At 32.9% G+C, this 22,724-nt stretch overlaps 3 protein-coding genes across 5 annotated transcripts; 1 reads left to right on the top strand and 2 right to left on the bottom strand.

Moving 5' to 3' along the window:
- The first annotated feature begins 1,840 nt into the window (after window positions 1-1,840).
- On the top strand, window positions 1,841-7,044 carry LOC106761316 (histidine kinase 5-like). 3 transcript variants are annotated; one of them, XM_022780909.1, is made up of 14 exons: window positions 1,841-1,963; window positions 2,285-3,117; window positions 3,291-3,347; window positions 3,543-3,770; window positions 3,947-4,040; window positions 4,135-4,341; window positions 4,528-4,658; window positions 4,832-4,881; window positions 5,015-5,331; window positions 5,502-5,605; window positions 5,709-5,991; window positions 6,076-6,509; window positions 6,623-6,790; window positions 6,910-7,044. In XM_022780909.1, the coding sequence occupies exons 2-14, from the start codon at window positions 2,395-2,397 to the stop codon at window positions 7,030-7,032; spliced, it is 2,919 nt and encodes a 972-aa protein (XP_022636630.1). In that variant the 5' UTR covers window positions 1,841-1,963; window positions 2,285-2,394; the 3' UTR covers window positions 7,033-7,044. The 3 variants fall into 3 exon arrangements, with proteins under 3 accessions (XP_022636630.1, XP_022636629.1, XP_022636628.1); XM_022780908.1 differs by having other exon boundaries at window positions 5,505-5,605; window positions 5,709-6,509; XM_022780907.1 differs by having other exon boundaries at window positions 5,709-6,509.
- Window positions 7,045-8,022: 978 nt separating this feature from the next.
- Window positions 8,023-9,681, bottom strand: LOC106761315 (ankyrin repeat-containing protein BDA1-like). Its single transcript, XM_022780906.1, has 2 exons — window positions 8,922-9,681; window positions 8,023-8,810 (listed from the first exon to the last, which is right to left on the bottom strand). The coding sequence occupies exons 1-2, from the start codon at window positions 9,516-9,518 to the stop codon at window positions 8,052-8,054; spliced, it is 1,356 nt and encodes a 451-aa protein (XP_022636627.1). The 5' UTR covers window positions 9,519-9,681; the 3' UTR covers window positions 8,023-8,051.
- A 997-nt stretch (window positions 9,682-10,678) lies between these two features.
- On the bottom strand, window positions 10,679-18,802 carry LOC106762477 (uncharacterized protein At1g32220, chloroplastic). Its single transcript, XM_014646418.2, has 10 exons — window positions 18,624-18,802; window positions 18,142-18,259; window positions 17,962-18,050; window positions 17,609-17,664; window positions 17,450-17,505; window positions 16,729-16,822; window positions 13,583-13,662; window positions 12,088-12,130; window positions 11,710-11,801; window positions 10,679-11,282 (listed from the first exon to the last, which is right to left on the bottom strand). The coding sequence occupies exons 1-10, from the start codon at window positions 18,677-18,679 to the stop codon at window positions 11,103-11,105; spliced, it is 864 nt and encodes a 287-aa protein (XP_014501904.1). The 5' UTR covers window positions 18,680-18,802; the 3' UTR covers window positions 10,679-11,102.
- Between the last annotated feature and the right edge of the window lie 3,922 nt (window positions 18,803-22,724).

The following is a 22,724-nucleotide window of genomic DNA, read 5'->3' as shown; positions in this document are numbered from 1 at the left end:
TGTTCGAAAGAATATTGGACATAAATTTAACTTGAATGTAACTAATATAAAATCTGTGTTCTTCTTTTATCTTTCATCAATCTTATATTTCTTTAATAGTTTAAAAACTAATTCATTCTCTCTTTGTTAGAAAATATTAACCACAACCTTTTTTCATATAAATATAACATATATAGACAGATTATGCTAAAGGAAATTATATATTGATCATTATTAGAGTATGAATTTAGATTTGATTAAGATGTAATTAACACTGCCTAAAAGCTGTGATAATATGAGAATATCTGTTATGAGTTATTAAAATACATAGGCAAGGATTATGTCGCGTGAAAGGTTGATTATGATGGGATTAAAAATTGGTCTGCTTAAGCTGAACCAATCTATGCATAAATGATTTTGAAGTGAATAAGACCAAATTGAAAGGAAACAAGTCGCTAAAATGGGTCACAACCCGCGAGTCAATCTGGTTCACCTAGACCGGGTTGGGTTTAGAAAAATTGGATTTTTTTATGCAGGTCAGATTTAAACCCGACTCATTTAAACCCAGTTCATGCGGGTTGAACTCGTGGTGGGTCGGGTTAGTCCGCCAACCCACTTACCTATTTTTTTTTTTAATTTATTATTTTATTTATGAAATCCTAAAAATAAAATATTCTCTTCACCCCACTATGTATACCAAAAAAGTAACCCCTGCTCTCATAAATTACTCTCACTGAACTTGTTCTCATTTACGGTGCTGTCACTCTCACTTCTTCACTGAAATTCTTCAAGGAGTAGGTTTTTTTGTATGTTTTTTGTGTTTGTTTTTGGATGACATTTGGATATTATTGTACTTTTTATTATTATTTTGATCTGTCTTAAGTTTAACATCATTTTTTGAAACTGAAATTTGTTTAAATTTGAATATAGAAAGTTTTTAATTTTTTTTATTTAAAAAAAAAATTCTAATTAAATGGGTTAAGGAGCCAACTCGTTTATCCACCAACCCGTGGTAGGTCAAGCCGGATTCAGATATTTCTGACTCGCTAATAAATAAGTCAGGTTGGGTTGGTTCACTAAGTGACCAACCCGTGGTGGACCGGACCGAATTGAGCCAGATTAGCCATTTTGACAGGTCTAGAAACAACACTAACAACACCACACGATCGCATGACGTGAGCACCGAGTTTTCTAGGCGCCACCGTTCCTCAATTTCATATTAATCACTTTATCTATGAATAAATTATTCATCTAATTAAATTTAATTCAATAGTATAATTGTATATTTTTAATTGATTGCATTATGTGACTATGTGAGTGTTATATTTATTTTTTCATGTTAAAAAATATTAGATTTTGTAATTAATGTAAAATCACATTATAGTTAATATGAAAAAGAACAACAGCATCATAAGATAAGCCATACCATATGCTTGTTTAATCAACACCTGAGGCTTTGCTTTTGGAAAAAGTCTCTTTAACAACTCTTTTTTGACAACTTTTTGACAACGCATACGTGGCAGCTTATGATTGGTTCGTTTCAAGTATTTTTTTAAAATAAATTCAAACAAATGAATGAAATGCTGAGACGTGTCCTGGTATCAAAAAAGTTGTTTTGCTTTTGCTGAGGACTTTCGAAGGTAACAACATAACATTGTTTGTCACAAAAACACGGGAAAGAAACACAACAGCAGTTAAGAAAGCCAAACATTTCTCCATCATTTAGGACCCCCTAATGCACGTACCTACCTGGGTTGGTATTATTTCTTATCAGTTATTTTTATTAAAGTTTGCTGCTTTGTACTGCACATATTTATAAACACACACTTTCGTCTCTATTTGCTGACTGCTTCTTTCTTCTCTCTTGGGACATGCTGCGTTTCTTGTGATACATTTAAATACATAGTGGAAGAGATTCTTCTCAGAGACTGATTTGCAGGGAAAAAGCCTTTTGAACGTTGCAATTCTCCATTTGGTTGTTGAGGTGGGATGCAAAGGATGCTAATGATCTTTTAAGCTCGGAGTTCGTTGTTTTTTTATCCCTTTCATTTCAATTTACTTCATCTTTCCTGACACCTAGTTCTGTTATTCTGTGTATCCTAATTCAAAAGATAAAACGAATCAAACTTCTTTTACACTCTATAATCAACTTTGCATTTCAGTTTTTTTGAAGTAAAATGACATAGGTTTTATAAAGCTAAATGCAGAAGTTGATTTCAGTTTATGGAGGAAATTCAATTTGTTTATCTTCTTATTTTGCCTATTATAAGAGATTACTGAGAAATTTATTCAAACAAAGTTTTAGTTCCAAACTTGAGCAGGGTGCAGTGCTTTGGCTTCTATCTGAGAGTGCTGTTCGCTGGCTCTTATAATGCAAAGGGCCAAAGAGTTAAACTTGGATTAGCACTCTTTTTCATGGTCTGCGAGATGGAGAATGATTGCACAGAGGACATGGACATTGAGGCCCTTCCTTCAATGTGGCCTGAAGATATTGGAACTGATGTTGGAAAGCAGTTTAATATAGAAAAGCCTGGAAGGGACCAAGACATGTTAGAGGAGGTTACTATCATAGAGGAGCCAACTATAGTTGATTTCAAGCGTCTCATGGAGCTTACAAATTTTACAGAAAAGGGGTCTTCTCAGTTGGCATACCTAATGAAACACTGGGAGTACAAACAGGCCAATGTTGTGCGTCTTCTCAGAGAAGAACTCGACAACCTTAGCAAGCAGAGGCAGGATGTTGAACTCAGGAAATTGGAGATATTAGAAGAACATCGATTTGTGGAAGAAAGATATGGGGGTGATAAACGCCCAGTTTCTATTTTGGATGACGTTTATGATGGTATATGGCATGATGTACCTTGCAGGAAAAGTGATGCTGTGGTTCAAAACAAGAAGAACGAGATTGATGCTGAGTATGGCACTGTCATGTACTGGAAACAGCGAGCCTTGCAATTAGAGAAGCAGCTGGAGGCAAGTATCCAAAGGGAACAGATACTTGAAGAGAAGTTGCAAGAAAGTATAGCAAACATTGAGAGGCAGTCCTCACCGGTGGAAGAACTGTCCCAGATCCTAAAAAGGGCAGACAATTTCTTGCATTTTATACTCCAAAATGCACCTGTTGTTATTGGCCACCAGGTAAATCAGTGTGTTGAGTTTTTTACTCTTCATTTGGAATAACTTATAGAATAATAATAGGATATTATGACTTGAAATTGATTTTGAGATTTTGAGTACTCTTTAAGTACTAACAAGCCAGTAGGCACTGCTTGATGAGGGCTCTTTTAATCTGCTTGATATTTTTGTTCCAGGACAAAGATTTGCGCTATTGTTTTATATACAATCATTTCCCAAGTTTACAAGAAGAGGTAATTATTCCTGTTGGAACTCTTGTCGCTAGGTGGCATCATCAATGTTGCCTAAGTTTGCTTTGTTCTAGTTGTTTTCTATGAAAAGCTGCTGAAAACTGAGAAGGAGCATATTTTGCTTTCTTTTTGTTCTTTGCAAAGGACTTTTAAGTATGGTTAAATATCTTAGCTCTTTACATCACTCATCTTTTTCAGGACATCATAGGAAAAACGGATGTTGAAATATTCACGGGAGCTGGTGTTAAGGAATCTCAAGAGTTTAAGAGAGAAGTTTTGGAAAAAGGATTACCTGCAAAAAGGGAAATCACTTTTGAGACAGAACTGTTTGGATCAAAAACATTTTTGATATATGTAGAACCCGTGTTTAGCAAAGCAGGGGAGACAATTGGAATAAATTACATGGGAATGGATATAACAGATCAGGTAAATGTTGTCTTCTTTTTATCAAGTTTTACTTGCATTTTTTCTTTTTAACCAAGTCAAATGTTGTGTGATCCATACAGCGAAACCTCAATCAGTGGGATAAAACTTTGTTGTTATTGTCGTACTTGTATTCTTGTTCTTGTAAAGAGAATATTATGTTTCTTAAAAAAATGCAGGTGAGAAAAAGGGAAAGGATGGCAAAGATTCGGGAAGAGATTGCTGTCCAGAAAGCCAAGGAAACAGAACTGAATAAAACCATTCACATTACAGGTTCAATCACGCAGTCAAATCTCATTTATCAAATTTACTTCAATTTGTTCTTGCAGCAAGAAAGTTTATTATGTTCCCCTCCTCATTTTAATAGAGGAAACAATGCGAGCAAAACAAATGCTGGCAACAATGTCTCACGAGATAAGATCTCCTTTATCTGGGGTTGTTAGCATGGCTGAAGTTCTTTCTAACACAAAACTTGATTGGGAGCAAAGACAACTCTTGGATGTCATGCTATCTTCTGGAGATTTGGTTCTTCAACTTATAAATGACATCCTCGATCTTTCCAAGGTTGAATCAGGTTGTAAATCTATCCTTGTTCCATTTCTTACTAAAAGAAATCCGAGTTATGTAAAATAGATTTTAATCATTCAGATAGCAACTTGGAAGTTGCTTATGGTTAAGACAAAGTAGTGCTTTAGATTTTCTACTTTAGGCACTGATATTTTAAAATTTGATCATTCTCCAAAACCCCTGCTCTATGTAGGAGTCATGAAATTGGAAGCTACTAAATTCCGGCCAAGAGAGGTAGTCAAACATGTACTCCAGACTGCTGCAGTTTCATTGCAAAAAGTACTAACCTTGGAAGGACATGTAACTGATGATGTACCTATTGAGGTGAGGAGTTAGTAATAGTTACAATACAACGTTAGTTCTCACATATTCTGCGTTGCTATTATCCTTAAATGCTTGGTTGATTGGTTCAATATAAATATTGTCGCATATTTAGCAAGATTTCAGCTGGTTAGTGCTGACTGTTTGCAGTTCATATGGTTCACTAATAATTTCAGGTCGTTGGTGATGTTTTAAGGATGCGGCAAATTCTCACGAATTTAATTAGGTACCGAGCTTTATGTCATTGGTGGTCTTGTTTCAATTAGTTTGTCACGAAAATGATCCGATATTTCATTTCCATTGGTTGTTTTGAAGGAGTGGTCTGTTGCTCTATATTTACTGTAGCTAATATTTTGCAGCAATGCCGTGAAGTTCACCCATGATGGCAAAATTGGAATAAACCTTTACGTCGTGCCAGAACCTTCTTTTGCAAAGGCAGAATGCATACAAAAGATGACTTCAGAGCATTCACCTATTTCAGCCCCTCAAAGTGGCAGCGATAGAAAGCCTCTTGGTGATGATTGTCCCAGCCAAAACCATGCATTCAATGACGAATGTAGATCACCGGTTAAAAGCGAATGCTCAATGAATGGAGACACTGAGGAGCAACCTTATTCAGCTGGAACAACAGTGTGGATACGTTGTGATGTATATGACACGGGCATTGGAATACCAGGTATGGAGTAAGCATCATTACCTTTTTATTCATCACAAGTCACAATCCTGATTTCTTTTCTTCTTTTCTTCTTATTGTTTGAGTTTTACTTTGTATTCACTAGTTTGAATTTTCTTACAGAAAAAAAGTACTCATCAGATGAATATTTTTTCCATGTTGTAATGCGACAGAAGATGCTATACCAACCTTGTTTAAAAGGTACATGCAAGTCAGTGCAGACCATTCTCGAAAGTACGGTGGCACAGGGCTAGGACTAGCAATATGCAAACAGCTGGTAAATTGAAAATGATGTTTCGTTTTCCTAACAAAAAAGGTGATATATTTCATTTGTTTTCTTTCTTTACTCAACCGGTAATGTTTCTTTGCACCTGTAATAGGTTGAGTTGATGGGGGGTCGTCTAACCGTGTCTAGCAAAGAACATTATGGTTCTACCTTCACTTTCATACTTCCATACAAGGTTTCAATTGCTTGTGATAATTCTGATGACCAGGATGAGCTGTCTGATGTAGAGAATAATGATGCTGCATCTGATGATACAATAGAAAGTTTCTTCCAATTCCAGCCACGCACTTTGGGCTCTCTATTCTCATCTAATGGATGTAGCAGGACACAGATGTTATTACCAAACAAAATTGGCTACAGAAGCTCCTATAAACTTGGTGGATTTTCTGACAGTTTATATTCAATCCTCTCTAATGATATCATGTCAAAAGAGACATGCTCAGTTGATGATTCATCTTCAGTTGTTGATGGTCCAGAGATGTCTGAATCAGCCAGTTCATCTGGTCACAGCTCAGAAACAAAGAACAGAAGTTTAGTTAGCAGAGATAAACTCCAGCAAGATAAGGCTCATACCTGGTCCTTGAATGGTTATGCAGATTCCTCTGAAGCAACTGTGGCAAGTGGAGAAATGGCTGCAGCAACAAAGTCATGTGAATCCCAACAAACATGTCAGGGTCACGGGAGGACAAACACAACTATTCAATCAAGCAACGGTACACCAGGAGTAACCAAATCCTCATCATGGCCTAAGATCCTTCTTGTTGAAGATACTAAGATTAATATCATGGTGACACAGACCATGATGAAGCAATTAGGCCATAGCATAGATGTTGTGAATAATGGAGTGGAAGCTGTACGTGCAGTTCAGCGCTGCAGTTATGACCTGATTCTGATGGTAATTTCTGGGATCTGTAATGGAATCTTGTGACAGTTTCACCATACAATTTTTTGTCTGTTGATTTACTTGATATGAGTTTCTACTAATCGTTTGGCACTTGCATTTCATAGGATGTCTGCATGCCAGTTATGAATGGTCTTGAAGCAACAAAACTGATTCGATCTTTTGAGGAAACAGGCAATTGGGATGCTGCAAGAAATGCAGGAATCGAGCAAAGTCTTCCAGATTCAGATTATGAATGTTTTGAACCTACTAGAAAGCGGATTCCCATTGTTGCTGTGAGTATTAATGAGTCTCTTTGTGATGCTAAAGAATCTTAAGGGTGATTTTAATTTCCTCTGTAGTAATTTTTGAGAAGTAAATGATGATTGTGTTAATGTTGATCATAATGATGCAGATGACAGCAAATGCTTTGTCAGAGAGTGCTGAAGAGTGTTATGCAAATGGAATGGATTCGTTTGTATCAAAACCTGTAACTCTCCAGAAACTGAAAGAGTGTATTGAACAGTACCTGAGGTGATATCCTTGTAAATTTCAGCTAATGTATAAAACAATATATATATATATATATATATATATATATATATATATATATATATATATATATATATATATATATATAAACATAGGAAAGTTTTGTAATCAATGCATCGTGTTCTGAAGGAAGTGCATGAACAATAATTAGTATTAACTAAGTGTCTAGGTTAGTTGTAGTAATAGTGTGAAGTCATAACTATTTCCAGAAAGGGTATTGTTGGCACTACAAACGAACTTCACAAATAAAATTTAAAACACATTAATATTCAATTTTCATAACTAATATAATATTTTTACAATGAAATCATTTTTTATGTTTTACTTGTATAATATATAAGAAAACTGCTAACTTTAATTACATTATATTTTAGATTTAGTTAATATTAATATATAAAATATGACTAACTTTAATTAAAATATATTTTAGATGTATTTTGGTCTCAAATTTAAAGAATGAATAATAAACATTATTTTCCTAATCTAATTACATTATTATTTTTTTTTTAATTTTAAGAACTAAAATATTTTAATATTTGTGACAATAACAAATTTTAACTTAATGTTGACAAATAAATTTAAAAATCAATTAATAATGAAAATCATATTAATTAATTAATTAATTAATTAATTAATACTAATTAATTTCTTAATAGTTTATATATAATTTATCAAAAAATAATTTTTAAAAAATTTAAAATAAAAAAACCAATAAAATAGTAAAAAAAATTATTAACTTAATCATTATAAATGTCACTATTAGTTAGATATACCACCACCCCCTCAGATCCTACTATCATAGTGAACGTCAACCGTCATCCATATATGGAGATTATATAATTAATAACATCTTATTTTATGTATTTGATATAGATGAATAATTTTTTTTATTGCATTTATTTTCTAGTGCAACAGATTTATTTAATGACAGATTCTAACCATTTAAAAAATGAAAGGGAAAAAAGTTTGAATTTTCTGAAACATTTTCCTTATGAACAGAAATGATTACCATCTGTTTCCTCCTACAAACTTGAAGGTGTCTTTCTGTTTATGTGCATACATTTTAAGTTTTTTGGCTAATCTAATGTATATGAAACTTCCCCAACCGTAGAAGAGCGTGAAGACGCATGGCAGAACCACAGTTGCAGTGTTTAACCTGAAACTGGGTGATATCACTAACATGGAGAAGACGTAGCATCCAGAAAATATAGAAAGTGGAAAGGTGACGAAAACACTGATTCGCCCTCGTGGCATCAGAAAACATATCATCAAAATCGAAAGATAACAGGAGAATGTATTGAAGGACCAGAACCAGTTGAAGATATGCATTTTCATCACCACTTTCCCACTAATTTCTTCCATTGCTGCATACTCACTGTGCTCGAATGATGTGCTCATTTTCTTATCACTACCCTCTCCTTGGTAAACTCCACCGGGAGGGCTACGCACTGATTCGTAAGTGTTTGTAGCAAAAAGAATGGCCACCACCAACAAAGCATTGCGTGTGTCGTTTGATATTCTCTTTCTCAGGCGAGTCACCGATATTGCTATTCTCTCATTGAATGTGATTTTTGCTCGTAGCTCTTCCACCAGTGTTGTGCTAGAAAGTGAAAAGCCACGTAAAGCTCCACGGCTCACTAACATGTCTCTGGTTTCTGCACTGTCAGCCTGGGTTTGGTTAATCTCTACTATGTCCAACGCTGTCGAGTCCTCAAAGTTCTTGGCATTTATGTCTATGTTGCTGTCTAACAACAACTTAACTGCCTGCAAAAAAAGTACAAAATGCAAACCAATGATTAATAATTAAGAAGTAAACTTCAATATATACAGTGAGACATAATGAAAGTAAAAGGAAAGAATTGAAGAAGATGATGCCTGAGGGAAGATTTTGAGAACAGAAAGGTGGAGAACTGTGTTGCCTGCTTCGTCCTGCCAGTTCAGAATTCTTCTCTCGCGGTTCTGAGCGTGTCTTTGGCAGTTTCTCTGGAGCCATCCAACTAAGACCTCCAAAGCCGGAAACTGGTTATATTTCACAGCAATATGCAGCGCGGTTTCACTTCGAACAGTTACATCTTCGATGGAATCTGGACAAGCAGATAAGAATTTTGCCACAAGATCGATTCTCCCAGTTTGAGTTGCAACATGCAAAGGAGTGAGACCCTCTCTCCCTTTGATCCTGACGAGGTCCTTGTTGATCTCCACAAAGCGACACACCAATCTGTGATGATTGTTCTGCAACGCAAGATGCATGGGGCTGAGGCCACACTGGTTGAGCTTCCATGCAAAGGAGGGTTTGAGTCTGATGACCTCAGTGGCAAAACTGGCATGTCCTGCAGCAGCTGCAACATGCAGTGGAGTGTCAACGAATGGCATGAAGTCGGTGTGTTCCAGCACGTAGGGTTGCATGTGAATGAGCTTGTAGAGCAAGTCTACGTCACCATCTTGTGCAGCTACAACCAAAGAGTTGTTCATGATGATTTGATTTCAGGGAAAACAGAACCAAAAATCAGAGTTTAAAGGGCTTTAACGCTCCTTTTATATACCATTTTGTCGTGGACCATACGGTCAACACATATCAAGTTGCTCCTTGCTTTTTCATAAATAAATAAATAAATAAATAAATAAATCACTTCTTCTCGCCGTGTTTCTCAAGTTCCTTCTTCTTTCCAGATTATTAGTGCACTTTTTCTCATTCTAAATAAACTAATAGTAATTAACTAACTTTATTTTAGTTGAAAAGTTAGTTGATACTTATTTTAACTATTTTTTGACGATTAATAAATAAAAAATGAGTGCTTTGAACTTATCTGTGTTAAATGAAACATGATTTAAGAATGGTGTTTTTTTAAATAAGGTGAAGTTAATTAGATTTATTTATATTTAAGTTTATTATATAGATGATTATTTTTCCAAATATTTAAGTTCTAGATAACGTATAAACAGTTTTTTTAGTCAACATGTTTTCTAGAGGCAAAATCAAAATCTTCATCAATATTATAATATTTAATAGAATTTGAAATATTTTCAATATTAACATAATATTCTTCTCGGTCTGTCTTTCAATGTTTTAATTGTTCAATTATTACCATGTTAAAAATACTAAACAATTAATAATATATAATAATTGAAATTTAAGAATATCACTTTCAATTAAAATATACATGAATAATTTTAGACTTTTACCGCTGTCAAACCACACTGCACTTATACAATTGAATATCATTATTTAATTTTAAAATTTTATTATATTTGTTGTTATCATCGTAATATAATATTTGGTTATTAAAACAAATTATTTGGTGATTGTTTGAAAAAGATTGGTGTTGAGTTTTTCTTTGACCACTCTGACCCTACTTCATTTTTTTTTCATGTAAATTTCTTTTGATTTTCCTTCACATTTAACCGTTGTTCTTCCTCGTATCTATGCTTCAATTTTCTTATATATATATATATATATATATATATATATATATATATATATATCATAATGAATTCATTTAATTTTCTCCATCTATATTTATTGAGGGCTCATAATGCCGGTCTTCCAAAGGCTTGGTTGGTAAAGTGTATCCGCGTTTCCTTATTCATAAATTTGACTGGAAGTGCATGATCCCAAAACAAATAAAAAATAGTTTGGACCAGTTCCAAATGTATTTCTTCTAGTCAAGTAACAGAATAAAGAAATCTGACCAAATGATTAAGACTAGAATCTCCTTCTTTCCATCCAAGACTATACCATAAAGTAAAAACTACTATTTTATTTCCTTTGAAAATTACGTGATTTGACGGAGCCTTTGTTCACGGTTCATCTCGGTCGTCTTCAAAACTAATCAACTGCTCATCAAACATTCGGACCACCTACCTACCAAGTGAGTTAATTACATTAAGCGACACAGTTCAACCAAAGAATTATGGTTTGTTGAAAAGTTTAAAAATGTAGATATACGGCTGCATGCACGCACTTTCAGACTTTATTCTGCCAGTTCAGAAAACACAGATATTCAGAAGCAAATCGCTCCATATTAGATTGACCCAGAGAACAAAATAAAGATATTTTTAGTTTGATTTATGCTGACTGTAACGTTGTATTCCGTAGACATCTATGATCCCCGGTGGGAAAACAGGATCAGTAGCAGCTCTAACAGCAACTTTTGCCACCGCAGTAACATTGACAGGAGGTGTCAATAGAGGCCCAATAAGTGGGATCTGGTTTAATGGTTTAGCAACTTGGAGAACCTACAGCAGTCAAGTAAAAGTACATATGAAAGAACAAATTTATTAAGCTGATATTCAGAAGAAACTAAATCAATTTTAGGAATTAGACATTCAATTAAAACCGAAAAAGTAAAAAGTGTTATGCCATGAATGTACACTGCAACATACAGATATACAAACAGGCCCCACATTTTTAACACTTACGATAACCTCCCTTATAAATGTACGTGCTCTAATTTTTATTCCAAACACTTAAAAGAATCAGTGTCATGTAAAAGGGGGGTTAACCAACTAAAAAAGGTAAATTTAGGGATAGAAAAAGTAGAGAATTGTTTGTACAATTTCACAAAACTTAACAAGGGATTATTATAATTTACTCTAAAATTAATGTCAAATCATCGAAGGAGAGAAGTAATGTCTGTCGTATTAGAGAAGCACGTGAACTTACCATCTCCAATGGGGATCCAATTACACCAAGGGGTAACTTCATATTCCCAACACTTCGAGTACCGTAAATAAATCCTGGCCTTAGAATTACTCCTGAAAAAAGCATGTAATAGGGCAATCATGTACGAGCATAATACTCCCTAATAACAAGAATCATTAGCAACGATTTATACTTTCTTTGAAATATCTGCAATAATTTGTTAAAATAGAATACAAAACTGCGAGAAAATAAACTATAAATGTCTTTAATAGTATTTTAAGAAAATAAAATTTAAACTTAACTCAACTTCAACCAACTACTCATAAAATGAAATTTATAACTATTTATATATTATAATTTGACCAGTGAAAGTGAGATCTCTAAATTTTCATTACATACCTCCATATGGAAATTTGCTCAGGAGCTCTGTTTCAGCAGCTTTCTGCACAAGTTACGACACTATAAAAATTTCACTATATTACAAATAGAAATCGTTTCAGCATCAAATTTACAATTTGTTTTCATTAATGCAAACGTGCTAAAGATTGCAGCACAAATAGAATTCAGAATATCACAAATAGATGACTAGAATCAGCCAACCATTTAAATCATTACTAATCTCTTTACATGATCTATTACATACGATGGCTTGGACCCAACTCTGAAGATCCAAGTTCATTCAGATTGAGGAAAGACCATGCCAGTGGCTTGTTCACTTCAAGAGAAAAAAAAAAAGAGAAGGGTATTGCAGGAGATTAATCAGTAAAACCATCAGGAGGTGAATCTTCCAGAATTAGGAGGATGCACACAGGACATAACAAGTCTATTAGAGGGGAGCAAAAAGGTGGAATCATATGTTTAGGAAGGTAGTTTTTAAGTAGTAGATTTATGGTGGCAAGAATTATATATATGTTTAGAATAAAGAAACAAAGAAGGCATGTGATGAATTCTGTGTTTAAACCATGGTGGAGCTACTCAATTTAAAGATAATAGGACATAATTAAATAATATTCAGTTACCATATTTTAGGTTAATAACATAATTATATAATCAATCTAATTGATCCTGATATCATTAATTACTATAAATATAAGATTTAATATATCTACAAGACTTTGACACTCCCTTAAGATTAAAGGATATAGGTCATATGCACCAAGCTAGATGATTATGGGAATTAACAAAACTAGCTTATAGTTCCCCAAACATTTGTTCTCTAAAAAAGTGACAATCAATGTCAATATATTTCATCCTTTTCATGGAATACTGAATTTGAGGCAATATGCATAGTGGTATGATTATCACATAAGTGATAACTTGCCGCCTCCTCAAACTTTCAATCCTGAAGGAACTGTTTAATTAATACAAGCTCCACACTGACAACAACCATAGCTCGACAATTTGCCTTTGCGTTGGACCTGACTACGACATTTTGCCTCTAGTTATATTATATCCAACAAATATATCATAAACTGGAGGTGGACCTTCTATGAATGGGGGAATGGGAGCCCACCCAGTCACCCAAGAAATATTTTAGTTTACTAAGATCTTTTGTTTAAAAACACTTGAAAAGATTTTGCTTCACCTTCATGCTACCTTGTTGATCATTACTATAACGACAATGTCATTAGCACAAAGAACTAGACAAAGTGCCTTGCTCCAAATCATAGAAACTTTTGAATCACAATATTAAATCTACTAAATCATGCTCTAGGTGATTGTCCTAAACTGTAAATTTCAAATAATTAACAAGTAAAAACTATGAAGCAAGTGTTAATTCACCCATGGAATGTAAAATTTTTCGTACTTCTCCGTCACATGTTTCCTAGCAATATTCATCAACTAATAATTCATTCCTCAAAACATCCTCACGATAACGAGTAAGACATATTACCTTTCCTTGATAATACCCCTGCAGTAAGTAATTTACTACACCAAAGTCAGCAGCAGAGATATAGACAAATCTTTTAACACCTGTAGGACCAAGAAAAAATCATCAACCAGTAAGAGGTAGATAACTATACAAAAGGAAATAATAACCAATACTTCATCAAACAACAAAAATACAAAACCATATTTCAGTTTTTTTTTTTCTCCAAAATCTAGTAAAGTTGCAAATAGCAAAGACTTTGTCATGAATGTTGCTAAATATCACCTAATTATTTAGATGAGGTTTGAATTAATTAAACTAAACACCAACCAACTTCTATCGTTTGGCTCATCCATGTTTCACAACAAATAAATGTATAAACAAATTGTCAAAGAAAATGTGTACAGAGACAACGGCGTAATTTGGTCTACAATTACATAAAATGAAACAACATTCTATACACCTGCCATGGCCCAAATTGGCAAACGACAAAAAGAAGCATAGGATATTTTCTAAATAATGCACTATGGGTCTCTTTGACAAACTTCTCCATAAACACTTCTAAAAGAGAAAAAGTAAGAACACGATAATTGAATGAGTTTTTGAATAAGTTAAAATTAATTTATGTTCAAGTTAAAAATACGAATTAGAGAAGCTACAGGAATATCTACAGATTAGTTTATGTATAAGCTAACTTTAGCTTATGGACAAACTCATTTTGTTTTTTCTCTCCTATAAATATTAGTAGAAAAGTTTGTGCATATGTCTTATTTTTTTTGTAAGATAGACAAACTATAACAGAAAGCTCAAACACATGACAACAAAGGCTAGACTCTTCACTAAAAGCTTATAATTGTTATGCACAAATGCTATCCAAATGGAACAACAGTGTCTAACATATCCTATTTCTGTGTAGGGGCTATCATAATAATTGGTTTTAAGTAAACTCACTTTAATCCCAATTAACCAGTTTTATAATAACCTGTTGATTAAAAATGATCATAAAAATTAACCCTACATGACAAGCGAATATTATTATAACAAAACCATAAATGATTTCCATGATTGATTTTGGTTTGGTAGAACTAATTCTAATTTATGAAAAACTGATTATATAACCAGTTGTAACTAAAACTGATTATATAATCAGATATATATCTTAAAAATGATTAAATATATTTAACATACATGACAAGTGAATATTATAACCAACCCATAACTTGTTTCCATAATTGATTTTGGTTTTGTAGAACTGAAAGAACTGGTTACATGACCAGCTATAACTAAAAATGGTTATAAATCTTAAACTAATAATTGGTTTTCGCTTTTAAAAACTAGTTTTAACATTTGAAATCAATTTTAATTAAAATGACATAGTTGGCAAAAGAGTACTAGTTTTGGATCATAGAGTAATAGTTTTGGATGTTTTTGCACAAGTAATTTTAAAATTTGTCCAAAATGTGAACATTGTCACCACATTGGACATACCATTAATAAGTGTTGGAAGCTACATGAGAAACCGCCCTTGTTCACCTAATATTGTCTAGACGTCTATTGTCAAGTCACCTGTTGCTCCTACATTACCATCTTATTAGCCTCATCAATCAACTATTAACATTGCCTTGGTGGTTCACATGGGTAATTCACTTGCTTGAATCTCAATTTTTTCCTTAGGTCCAAGGGACATTGACTTCGATGCAACCAATCACATATCTAATATATGGTGTACCTGTAACCATTCTCCTAACTATACTAACCTCAATTATCATTGACTTTCCTCCATACCTTTTTATATTTTTGTCCTTGATGTATTTAGTTCTTATTCCTAATTCTCTAGGTGAAGTTTTATCTCATCCAGAGTGGCCAAAGCAAAGATGGAAGAGATCCGTATCCTTCAAAGTAGTGGTACATGGAAGTGGTTCCTCTTCCAACTAACAAATCAATTATTGGGTGTCGTTTCAATGCCGAGTACTCTTAAAATAGGACCTAATGATAAAATTGATTGCTATAAAGTTTGTATGGTTGCCAAAGAATACACACAAATCTATGATAAGATTATACTCAGTTTCTCATATTGCCAAAATGATATCTATCCAACTTCTCTTCTCCATTGTGACCATTCATCACTGGACTCTATTTCAGTTTGACACAAGAATGCCTTTCTACACTGTGATTGTGATTTGGAAGTATACATGGAACAACTTCCTGGAATTGCTGCTTAGGAGTAGTCTGATATGGTACTTCATCTACGAAGGTTCCTGTATGGCCTATGGTATTTCATCTACGAAGGTCCCTGTAATGGCCTCAAGAAATCACTGTGCAAGATTTCAGCATTTTTGGCCTGTCTTCCAACAATCTGGAATGATATAAAGTGATGCTGTTCATTCTCTATTTTATCATCATTCTCCCTAACTATGTATCTATCTCATTGTATATGTGTAAAACAGTGTTATCATAGCTAGTGATAAGGTGGGTATTGTCCAATTAAAACAACATATTGCTTAACGGTTTCAGACAAAAAGATCTTGGACATTTAAGGTATTTTCTTGGTATAAAAGTTATACAATCCAAAGATGGCTTAGTCATATGTTAGAGAAAATATGCTATAGACATTCTAGAAGGAACAAGGATGTTAAATGTTAAGTTTAGGGAAACACCAATGGATTCGAGTGTCAAAGTTATACCTGACCAAGGAGAGCCATATTCTGACCCAATGAAATACAAACAGTTAGTTGGTAAGTCAAATTACCTCACAGTGACTCATTCTGACATTGTATTTGTAGTGAGAGTGGTAAGTCAATTATTAAACTCCACTTGTTAAGAACATCAGGATGCAGTCATACAACTCCTAAAGTATGTTAAGAATGACCATGGAAATTATGAAGATAAGGGAAATACTCAAATTGTTAGATATTCTAACGTTTTGGGTAGGGTCACCAAGCAATACACCCTCCACTTCAAGAAACTGTGTTCCTGTTGGATTTAGTTTAATATCATGTAAAATTACGAAACAAATTGTTGCTAAAGCAACTCCTCAACGAGTTTAAATTTGAAGAAAATTCCCAATGACTTGAATGTACCAAACACTTGAGGTAGATTGCCATTTCATAAGAAATGGTAAGAATTGAACAAGCAATTATTAAGAATAGATGTTTGCATTCCTCAATTACCTTGATCTGAAGCTGTTCTGATTGCATTGATGTTAGCAGTCCCATTAATTTTGTACATGTATGAGTTGGAGCCAAAACCACCAACACACGAGATCTTACAAAAGAAACACAAGTTAGCACAATAGGCCTATCATAAAAAAGGAACATATATATATATATATATATATATATATATATATATATATATATATATATATATATATATATATATATATATATATATATAGACACGTATAATTCTGTATCCTAACCAACAAAATTTAGACACATTAGGTCAGTTAGTGCCATGCGTGCAAGATGGTTACTATAATTCTCTCAACCCAAATTATCTTGTAATCAATCACAAACATCCACTTCTGTTTCTTTCCTTATAATCTGTTAGAACCATAATTTGCAACCAATCTGTACAATCATTATCATCAACATTATCTAAAATTGATAGAGGCTACGCTCCAACCACTTTACCTAACTTATCCCATGAAAGGACATAAAAGTGAGATATTTAGTCGGAACAAACTGATCAAAACACGTCACCAAACAAATTGTTCAAAATCTAATGCAACATCTTGTAATAGCACAAGAAACAAAAAATAAATAAAACAAACTAGGCTTTTGGACCTCTAAGTTGCAAAATATTTACCAGGCATTATAATAAACTAAAGGGGAAAGGACTTAGGACTAAATTTTTAATATGCATTATAACAAAACGAGGGGAACTTACAACAGCAGTGACCCCATTTAGAGCTTCTTTCAATGAATCAGTCGAAAGGATATTCCCTAATTATTAGAAGATAATATAGGCTCGTTAGACTATTGTAGTGTCCCACTAAGATTTTGTCTAGAAGAAAGTGCTAAAAAGAATAACAAAAAAAAAACAAACCTTTATACCAAGTAACATTGCCAGCCCAGGAATCATGTAGGGATGACCTGCCAGACCTGGGAAGACATGGAGTTATTGGTAAAGCAGATACGTTACAAGAAGAAAAATGTTTGATAATAAATATGAAAAGCAGTTTACAATTTAGAGTGACAATACATAAAGAATGACAGATCGATAATAATACAAATATGAAAAAGAAGAAAACATATATGTGGTTATATAATAATGCATTCCTCTAATGCAAACATTATAATAGATTAACGAGATGAAATTTCAATTCTGATTGAAGAACAGTACCTAAAACGCCTACATAACTACATCCAAGTTTTGTCCAATGGGAAAAAACATCAAACCTGCTAATACTAGCAACAGATAAGCCACGTTCTAAGGCTTCTCTACAAATGTGTGATCCGACAAATCCATTGCCTCCCAAAACAAGCAACTTTCATAAAACCCAACACAAGTTTTAGGTTAGAAAGTCAGATAATGGTAGAAAAATAAATATTCCACATACAATTATCGTGGCAGAATACCTTTTCTGTTGGGGGTGGGGGCACATTTACAGTCTCTGCTTCTTCAGTTTTGAATGGCTCATCAACTTTATTAGAATCTGTGCAGAGATTTCTACCGCTGACTGACACTGCCGTTGTACTGCAAGGTAAGAAGAAAAGGAAAACACCGTGAAATGACTTAATCAGTAATTTACAAATCATGAAGACAATCAACATAAAATTCAAATCACATTCGTACCGAAACCTAACGCAGTGAATTCCATAAAGAAAACTTAAACTCATGACGCAATTAAATTGTAGCGACTATCCTCCATCGCATATCATGTGCAGCATTGCTAATTTGCTAGAGCTCAATTTCATTTCAATCAGGTAGTTACAGAAACTTAAAAATTATATGAATATAAAATAGAAAAAATCAACAAGGAGCAGATAATCGAATTGACTATACAACAAAAAACGACACGATTACTGAACATAACGATTGGAAAGAATAGAAAGCATACTTGAGCCTGGAAATGGAAGGCGTGGAGTGGATCAAGCGCGAAAGCAATGTCCTCATTTGATGGTAATGGAATCGAATTGAGTTTTTGTTTCGAATGTTATTTAGGAAAGGAAGCTTGTAGGGAGAATTAGGAACGCCGAGAGAAGGTTCATGAAATACAGTCTCTACTAAACTAACTGGAAAGTGCTGAGGGCAAGAAGCAACAGCGTACACGTGGCGCCTCTTCCTGCTGACACCTCTTCGCCCTATGTGGCCATATTCCCACCTCAACTTCCTCCCACGGCTTACTTTTTTCTACGACCCACGTGACTTTAATTCAGCTTGGTCCTCGGCCCAGGACACAGTACCCAATGTCTTGCTATTACCACCCCCATTTGCTGTCTAAAACTCAACCACGATTCAAAGGAAAAAGACACTGTTTTAATATTTCGTTAAAAATAACTGCCGTGAAAGTGTATTTTTATAGATTAATAACATTAAGATATTCATAAATAAGCTTTATTCATTTATTATTTAATGAGTAAATTTAATTGTAATAAGAGATTTGTTAGATTTTTTTATGAGATATTCGATATACTGTAAATAATTTATGTAAAAGATTAAAAATGTTATTTTTAATTCAAAATTTTAAAAATAATATATACTGTTTCGATTTATGAGATTGAGATTATGTCTCTTTCTTAAAAAGGATTTTCAATTATCAAGTTTAAGTTAAAATTCTATTTTTAATCTTCTGTATTATTCGATCGAATTAGAATGTTAGTTATAGAAAACATTTCGATGTTAAAGTCAGTGTTGGATCGAACTAGAGTGTTAGTTATAGAAAACATTCCGATGTTAAAGTTAATGTTTATTTAATAATATTAAATGTGTAATTAATATAACTAACTACTTGAATACATATTTATAGTTTTTGAAATAGATTAATGATTAGTATTAATTTAATTACGATCTAGGAATATAATTATTCTTAAAGTTAGCTTTATTTATAATTCGATTAAATATTCACCAAGTAACTCATGTGAGATAGTAGATTTTTTAACTGTTGAATGAGTGATTAACTGAACATCATATATTTTTTATAAATTAAGAATAAAATTAATTAATATCAAATGAAAACAAACCTCATATTACCAAATTAGTTTTATAAAATTGAGTTATATGCATATAATTTTTTTTACTAGTTTGTAATTTATATATATGGAGTTTTTTTTTATATATTTGGGAACCCTTTTACTATTTTATTTTCTTCTCGTTATCCTGTATCCCTACAAAGTTAAACTGTTTGTAGAATTTGAAAATATTTATGAAATTTTATCATCTTCTCACTTTCAATTGAGTTAGGTATTGATAAAGTGATTGTAGAACTAGATGCCAATTTCATTTGTGAATTTTTCCCTTTCTTCTTTTGTCTAGCTAATGTGGAGAATTTCTTTTACAACGGCCAGAATGACAATGACCTTTTCTAATTAATTGGACTTGTTGTTAATGTTTGATTAAGAGCATAACAATGATTAAGTAAATATTTAAAATACATATACCATACATTTGATGGTTTATCCTTATCCGCATATTGATGAATCACTACAAATAAAAGCTATCCTTAGAAATTAAAAAACTCAAATTGGAGAGAATTTGAAGTCAGTGGCGAAGCTTTTATGGAATGTGTAAGAATATAATTTGATGTAATAAATAAAAAAAATGACGTTTTAAAGTAGACATTGCTTGATACCCAAAAAAAAAATGTTCTCGTTGCAGTATAAAATGACACTAACTAACCAACCAAGGTAAATAGAATATATGAAATCAATCATCAAATAAGATAAATAATAATTAAGCCTGTTTTATTAGAATAAAGAATATTAAATGTGGGAATATTTATATTCGAGTATTAAAATAATTTATTTTAAAAAGTGTTTTAGTTCTGGCACAAAATAAGAGAAAAAAAATGGTTCACATAACTAGATAGTTTAAGTCAAATTTTAATTTTTTTACCATTAGATCGAAGTGAAAAATTGATAATAGATTTATATTATATTGTTTTTTATTTTAGTAGTTGGAATATCGTAATTGACAGCCTGTGATGTGAAGAAATTAGTTTCATATTGTTAGTTTATTTTAGTTTTTTTTTCATCATTATTCAAATTTTGAAGAGTTATATATTGTTTTTTATTTATTGAATGATTGTAATTACCTATTTGGACATTTGATCTTATTCTCTTATTATATTTATTTTTGTTGAGATCCTAAATATAAATTTTTGTCAAATGGATTGAAAAATTTTGATGTGCACTACTAAGGGTTGAAACGCAGGGAGATATTTACTTGTAAAAGATTATCTGAACTCAAGTCAATAAGAAAGTTTAGATCTTTTGAATAAAAGAAAATGAATATGAGTGACTTGTATTTTTTAGTGAAAATACTATGTGTGTTTATAAGGTTTTTGGATCCTATGACTCATACGATAAAACTGATAATATAAAGGGAATATCATATAACATTGACAAATATAATGATTTATTGTATATATGATGATTAGCAAACTAATAGTGATAATGTGACACCTTACCTGATTTACTAAATATTTTATAAATACGTGATATTACGAAATACTACGATATAATTAAAGTACTGAGATTTAATCACATATAGGATTAAAATATGAATATCTACATCAACAAATATATTTCAGAATATTCTCTAACCAATTTAGGTTAACAAAGCATAATTAATGATCCTTGTTGGGCCATATGACTTAGCATATTTGTTGGATCAGATATGTATATAAGTCTTGAGTCTCGAGAGTTTGATTATCGTGTGAGAGGTGCTTATTGTGATTATGGTCAGCCCTCTAGTCGAGTTGTGCTTAACTTTTAAGGTTTTGCAGGTGGATTGATAGTTAGGTCGAGTTATAAGTGGTCGTCTTTGACCGTGGACACTATCTTATGCACTTATGAATTGTTGGCTTTAGGCAAGATCTTATGTTGATTATCAAGCTTTGCGTTGCCAACTTAGGAAGGATTTGCCTTATAATATTGACTTAGGCAATCTTTGTTTTATGTTGTCGACTTAGACAAGTTTTGTTTTGTGCTATCTACTTAGGCAAGTTTTGTTTTGTGTTGTCGGCTTAGGCATGCTTTATTCCGTATTGTCGACTTAGGTAAACTCTGTTCTATTTTGCTGACTTACCAAGCTAGTGATAACTTTATAGGTAACTATAGGGCATTAATGTATGGTTTCTTCTATTTCTCTAAGTTTGTGAATGAGGCGAGGTAGCCGAGTTGATGTCTACCTTCAAATTTTATGATAGGGTGTTCCCGTTTTTAGACTCAAATTTTGTTATAAGCTTACCACCTTCTCCTGCTCTTTTAGTGATAGGGTGTTCTCGTTTTTAGATTCAAGGCGACCGATGTTGTAGAAACCATTTTTAAATTCACAAATCGAGCTCTGAATATAGTACTTAACGTGTTAGCGTGTTAAAAGAGTTCGCCGTGTATGGGGGTAGGTATAGTACCAATCTAAATTCGGCTTGTCCAAGGTGTAGCAAACAACATGTAAAAACCCTTTTTATCTTGGCTGTGAATACTGACCTGGATCATATATGAGCTTTAAGATGAAAATCCCCTTTGGGATGTAAGCTCAGGCTACCCCCGTTGTGAAAGGATGGAAATTCTCAATTGCGGGTGGTGAACATAAAAGAGTGAGATTGAGGAAAAGTTTCACCGCAGCCGCATGATGGATGCCAAATGTTCTAATGTTTCCATTTTAAGTTTGTCGCCTGTCATTGCTAGTATAAATCACCGCACATATAAGGTATTGCCCACTTGGAGTCTGAAACTCCGTCACAACTTTTTCCTTAAAAACGACTTTGAAATGTAGAAGGACGAAAAAGTATTTAAACTGCCTTTAATCTCGACTCCTAAGTGATGTGAAACTATTGTACATATTGAAAAAATATTTATATTTGATTTTAGTACAAATATTTATGTTTTCTCTTATAATCATTGTTGTCATTTTTTATTATATTTTTATTTCTTGTAAACAGATTGGAAAAATATTTATGCTACATACTTCTCTTGTGTTTGCATATGAAATTTTACAA

Source organism: Vigna radiata, chromosome 5 (genome assembly GCF_000741045.1).
Source record: "Vigna radiata var. radiata cultivar VC1973A chromosome 5, Vradiata_ver6, whole genome shotgun sequence".
Classification (NCBI taxonomy): Eukaryota; Viridiplantae; Streptophyta; class Magnoliopsida; order Fabales; family Fabaceae; genus Vigna; species Vigna radiata.
Note: the sequence above shows the minus strand (reverse complement) of the source record. Positions and strands in the feature narration are given on the sequence as shown.

What these genes read in the sequence shown, in the direction of transcription:
- LOC106761316 (XM_022780907.1), top strand. Translation starts at nt 2,395, where the DNA reads ATGGTCTGCGAGATGGAGAATGATTGCACAGAGGACATGGACATTGAG. An exon ending in TCTTTCCAAGGTTGAATCAG is followed by an intron (nt 4,342 to 4,527) that starts GTTGTAAATCTA and finishes TGCTCTATGTAG; the next exon opens with GAGTCATGAAATTGGAAGCT. An exon ending in CTGATGATGTACCTATTGAG is followed by an intron (nt 4,659 to 4,831) that starts GTGAGGAGTTAG and finishes TAATAATTTCAG; the next exon opens with GTCGTTGGTGATGTTTTAAG.
- LOC106761315 (XM_022780906.1), bottom strand. Translation starts at nt 9,518, where the DNA reads ATGAACAACTCTTTGGTTGTAGCTGCACAAGATGGTGACGTAGACTTG. An exon ending in TTCTCAAAATCTTCCCTCAG is followed by an intron (nt 8,811 to 8,921) that starts GCATCATCTTCT and finishes CTTTTTTTGCAG; the next exon opens with GCAGTTAAGTTGTTGTTAGA.
- LOC106762477 (XM_014646418.2), bottom strand. Translation starts at nt 18,679, where the DNA reads ATGAGGACATTGCTTTCGCGCTTGATCCACTCCACGCCTTCCATTTCC. An exon ending in TCTGTTGCTAGTATTAGCAG is followed by an intron (nt 17,665 to 17,961) that starts GTTTGATGTTTT and finishes ATGTCTTCCCAG; the next exon opens with GTCTGGCAGGTCATCCCTAC. An exon ending in CAGAACAGCTTCAGATCAAG is followed by an intron (nt 13,663 to 16,728) that starts GTAATTGAGGAA and finishes TTGGTCCTACAG; the next exon opens with GTGTTAAAAGATTTGTCTAT.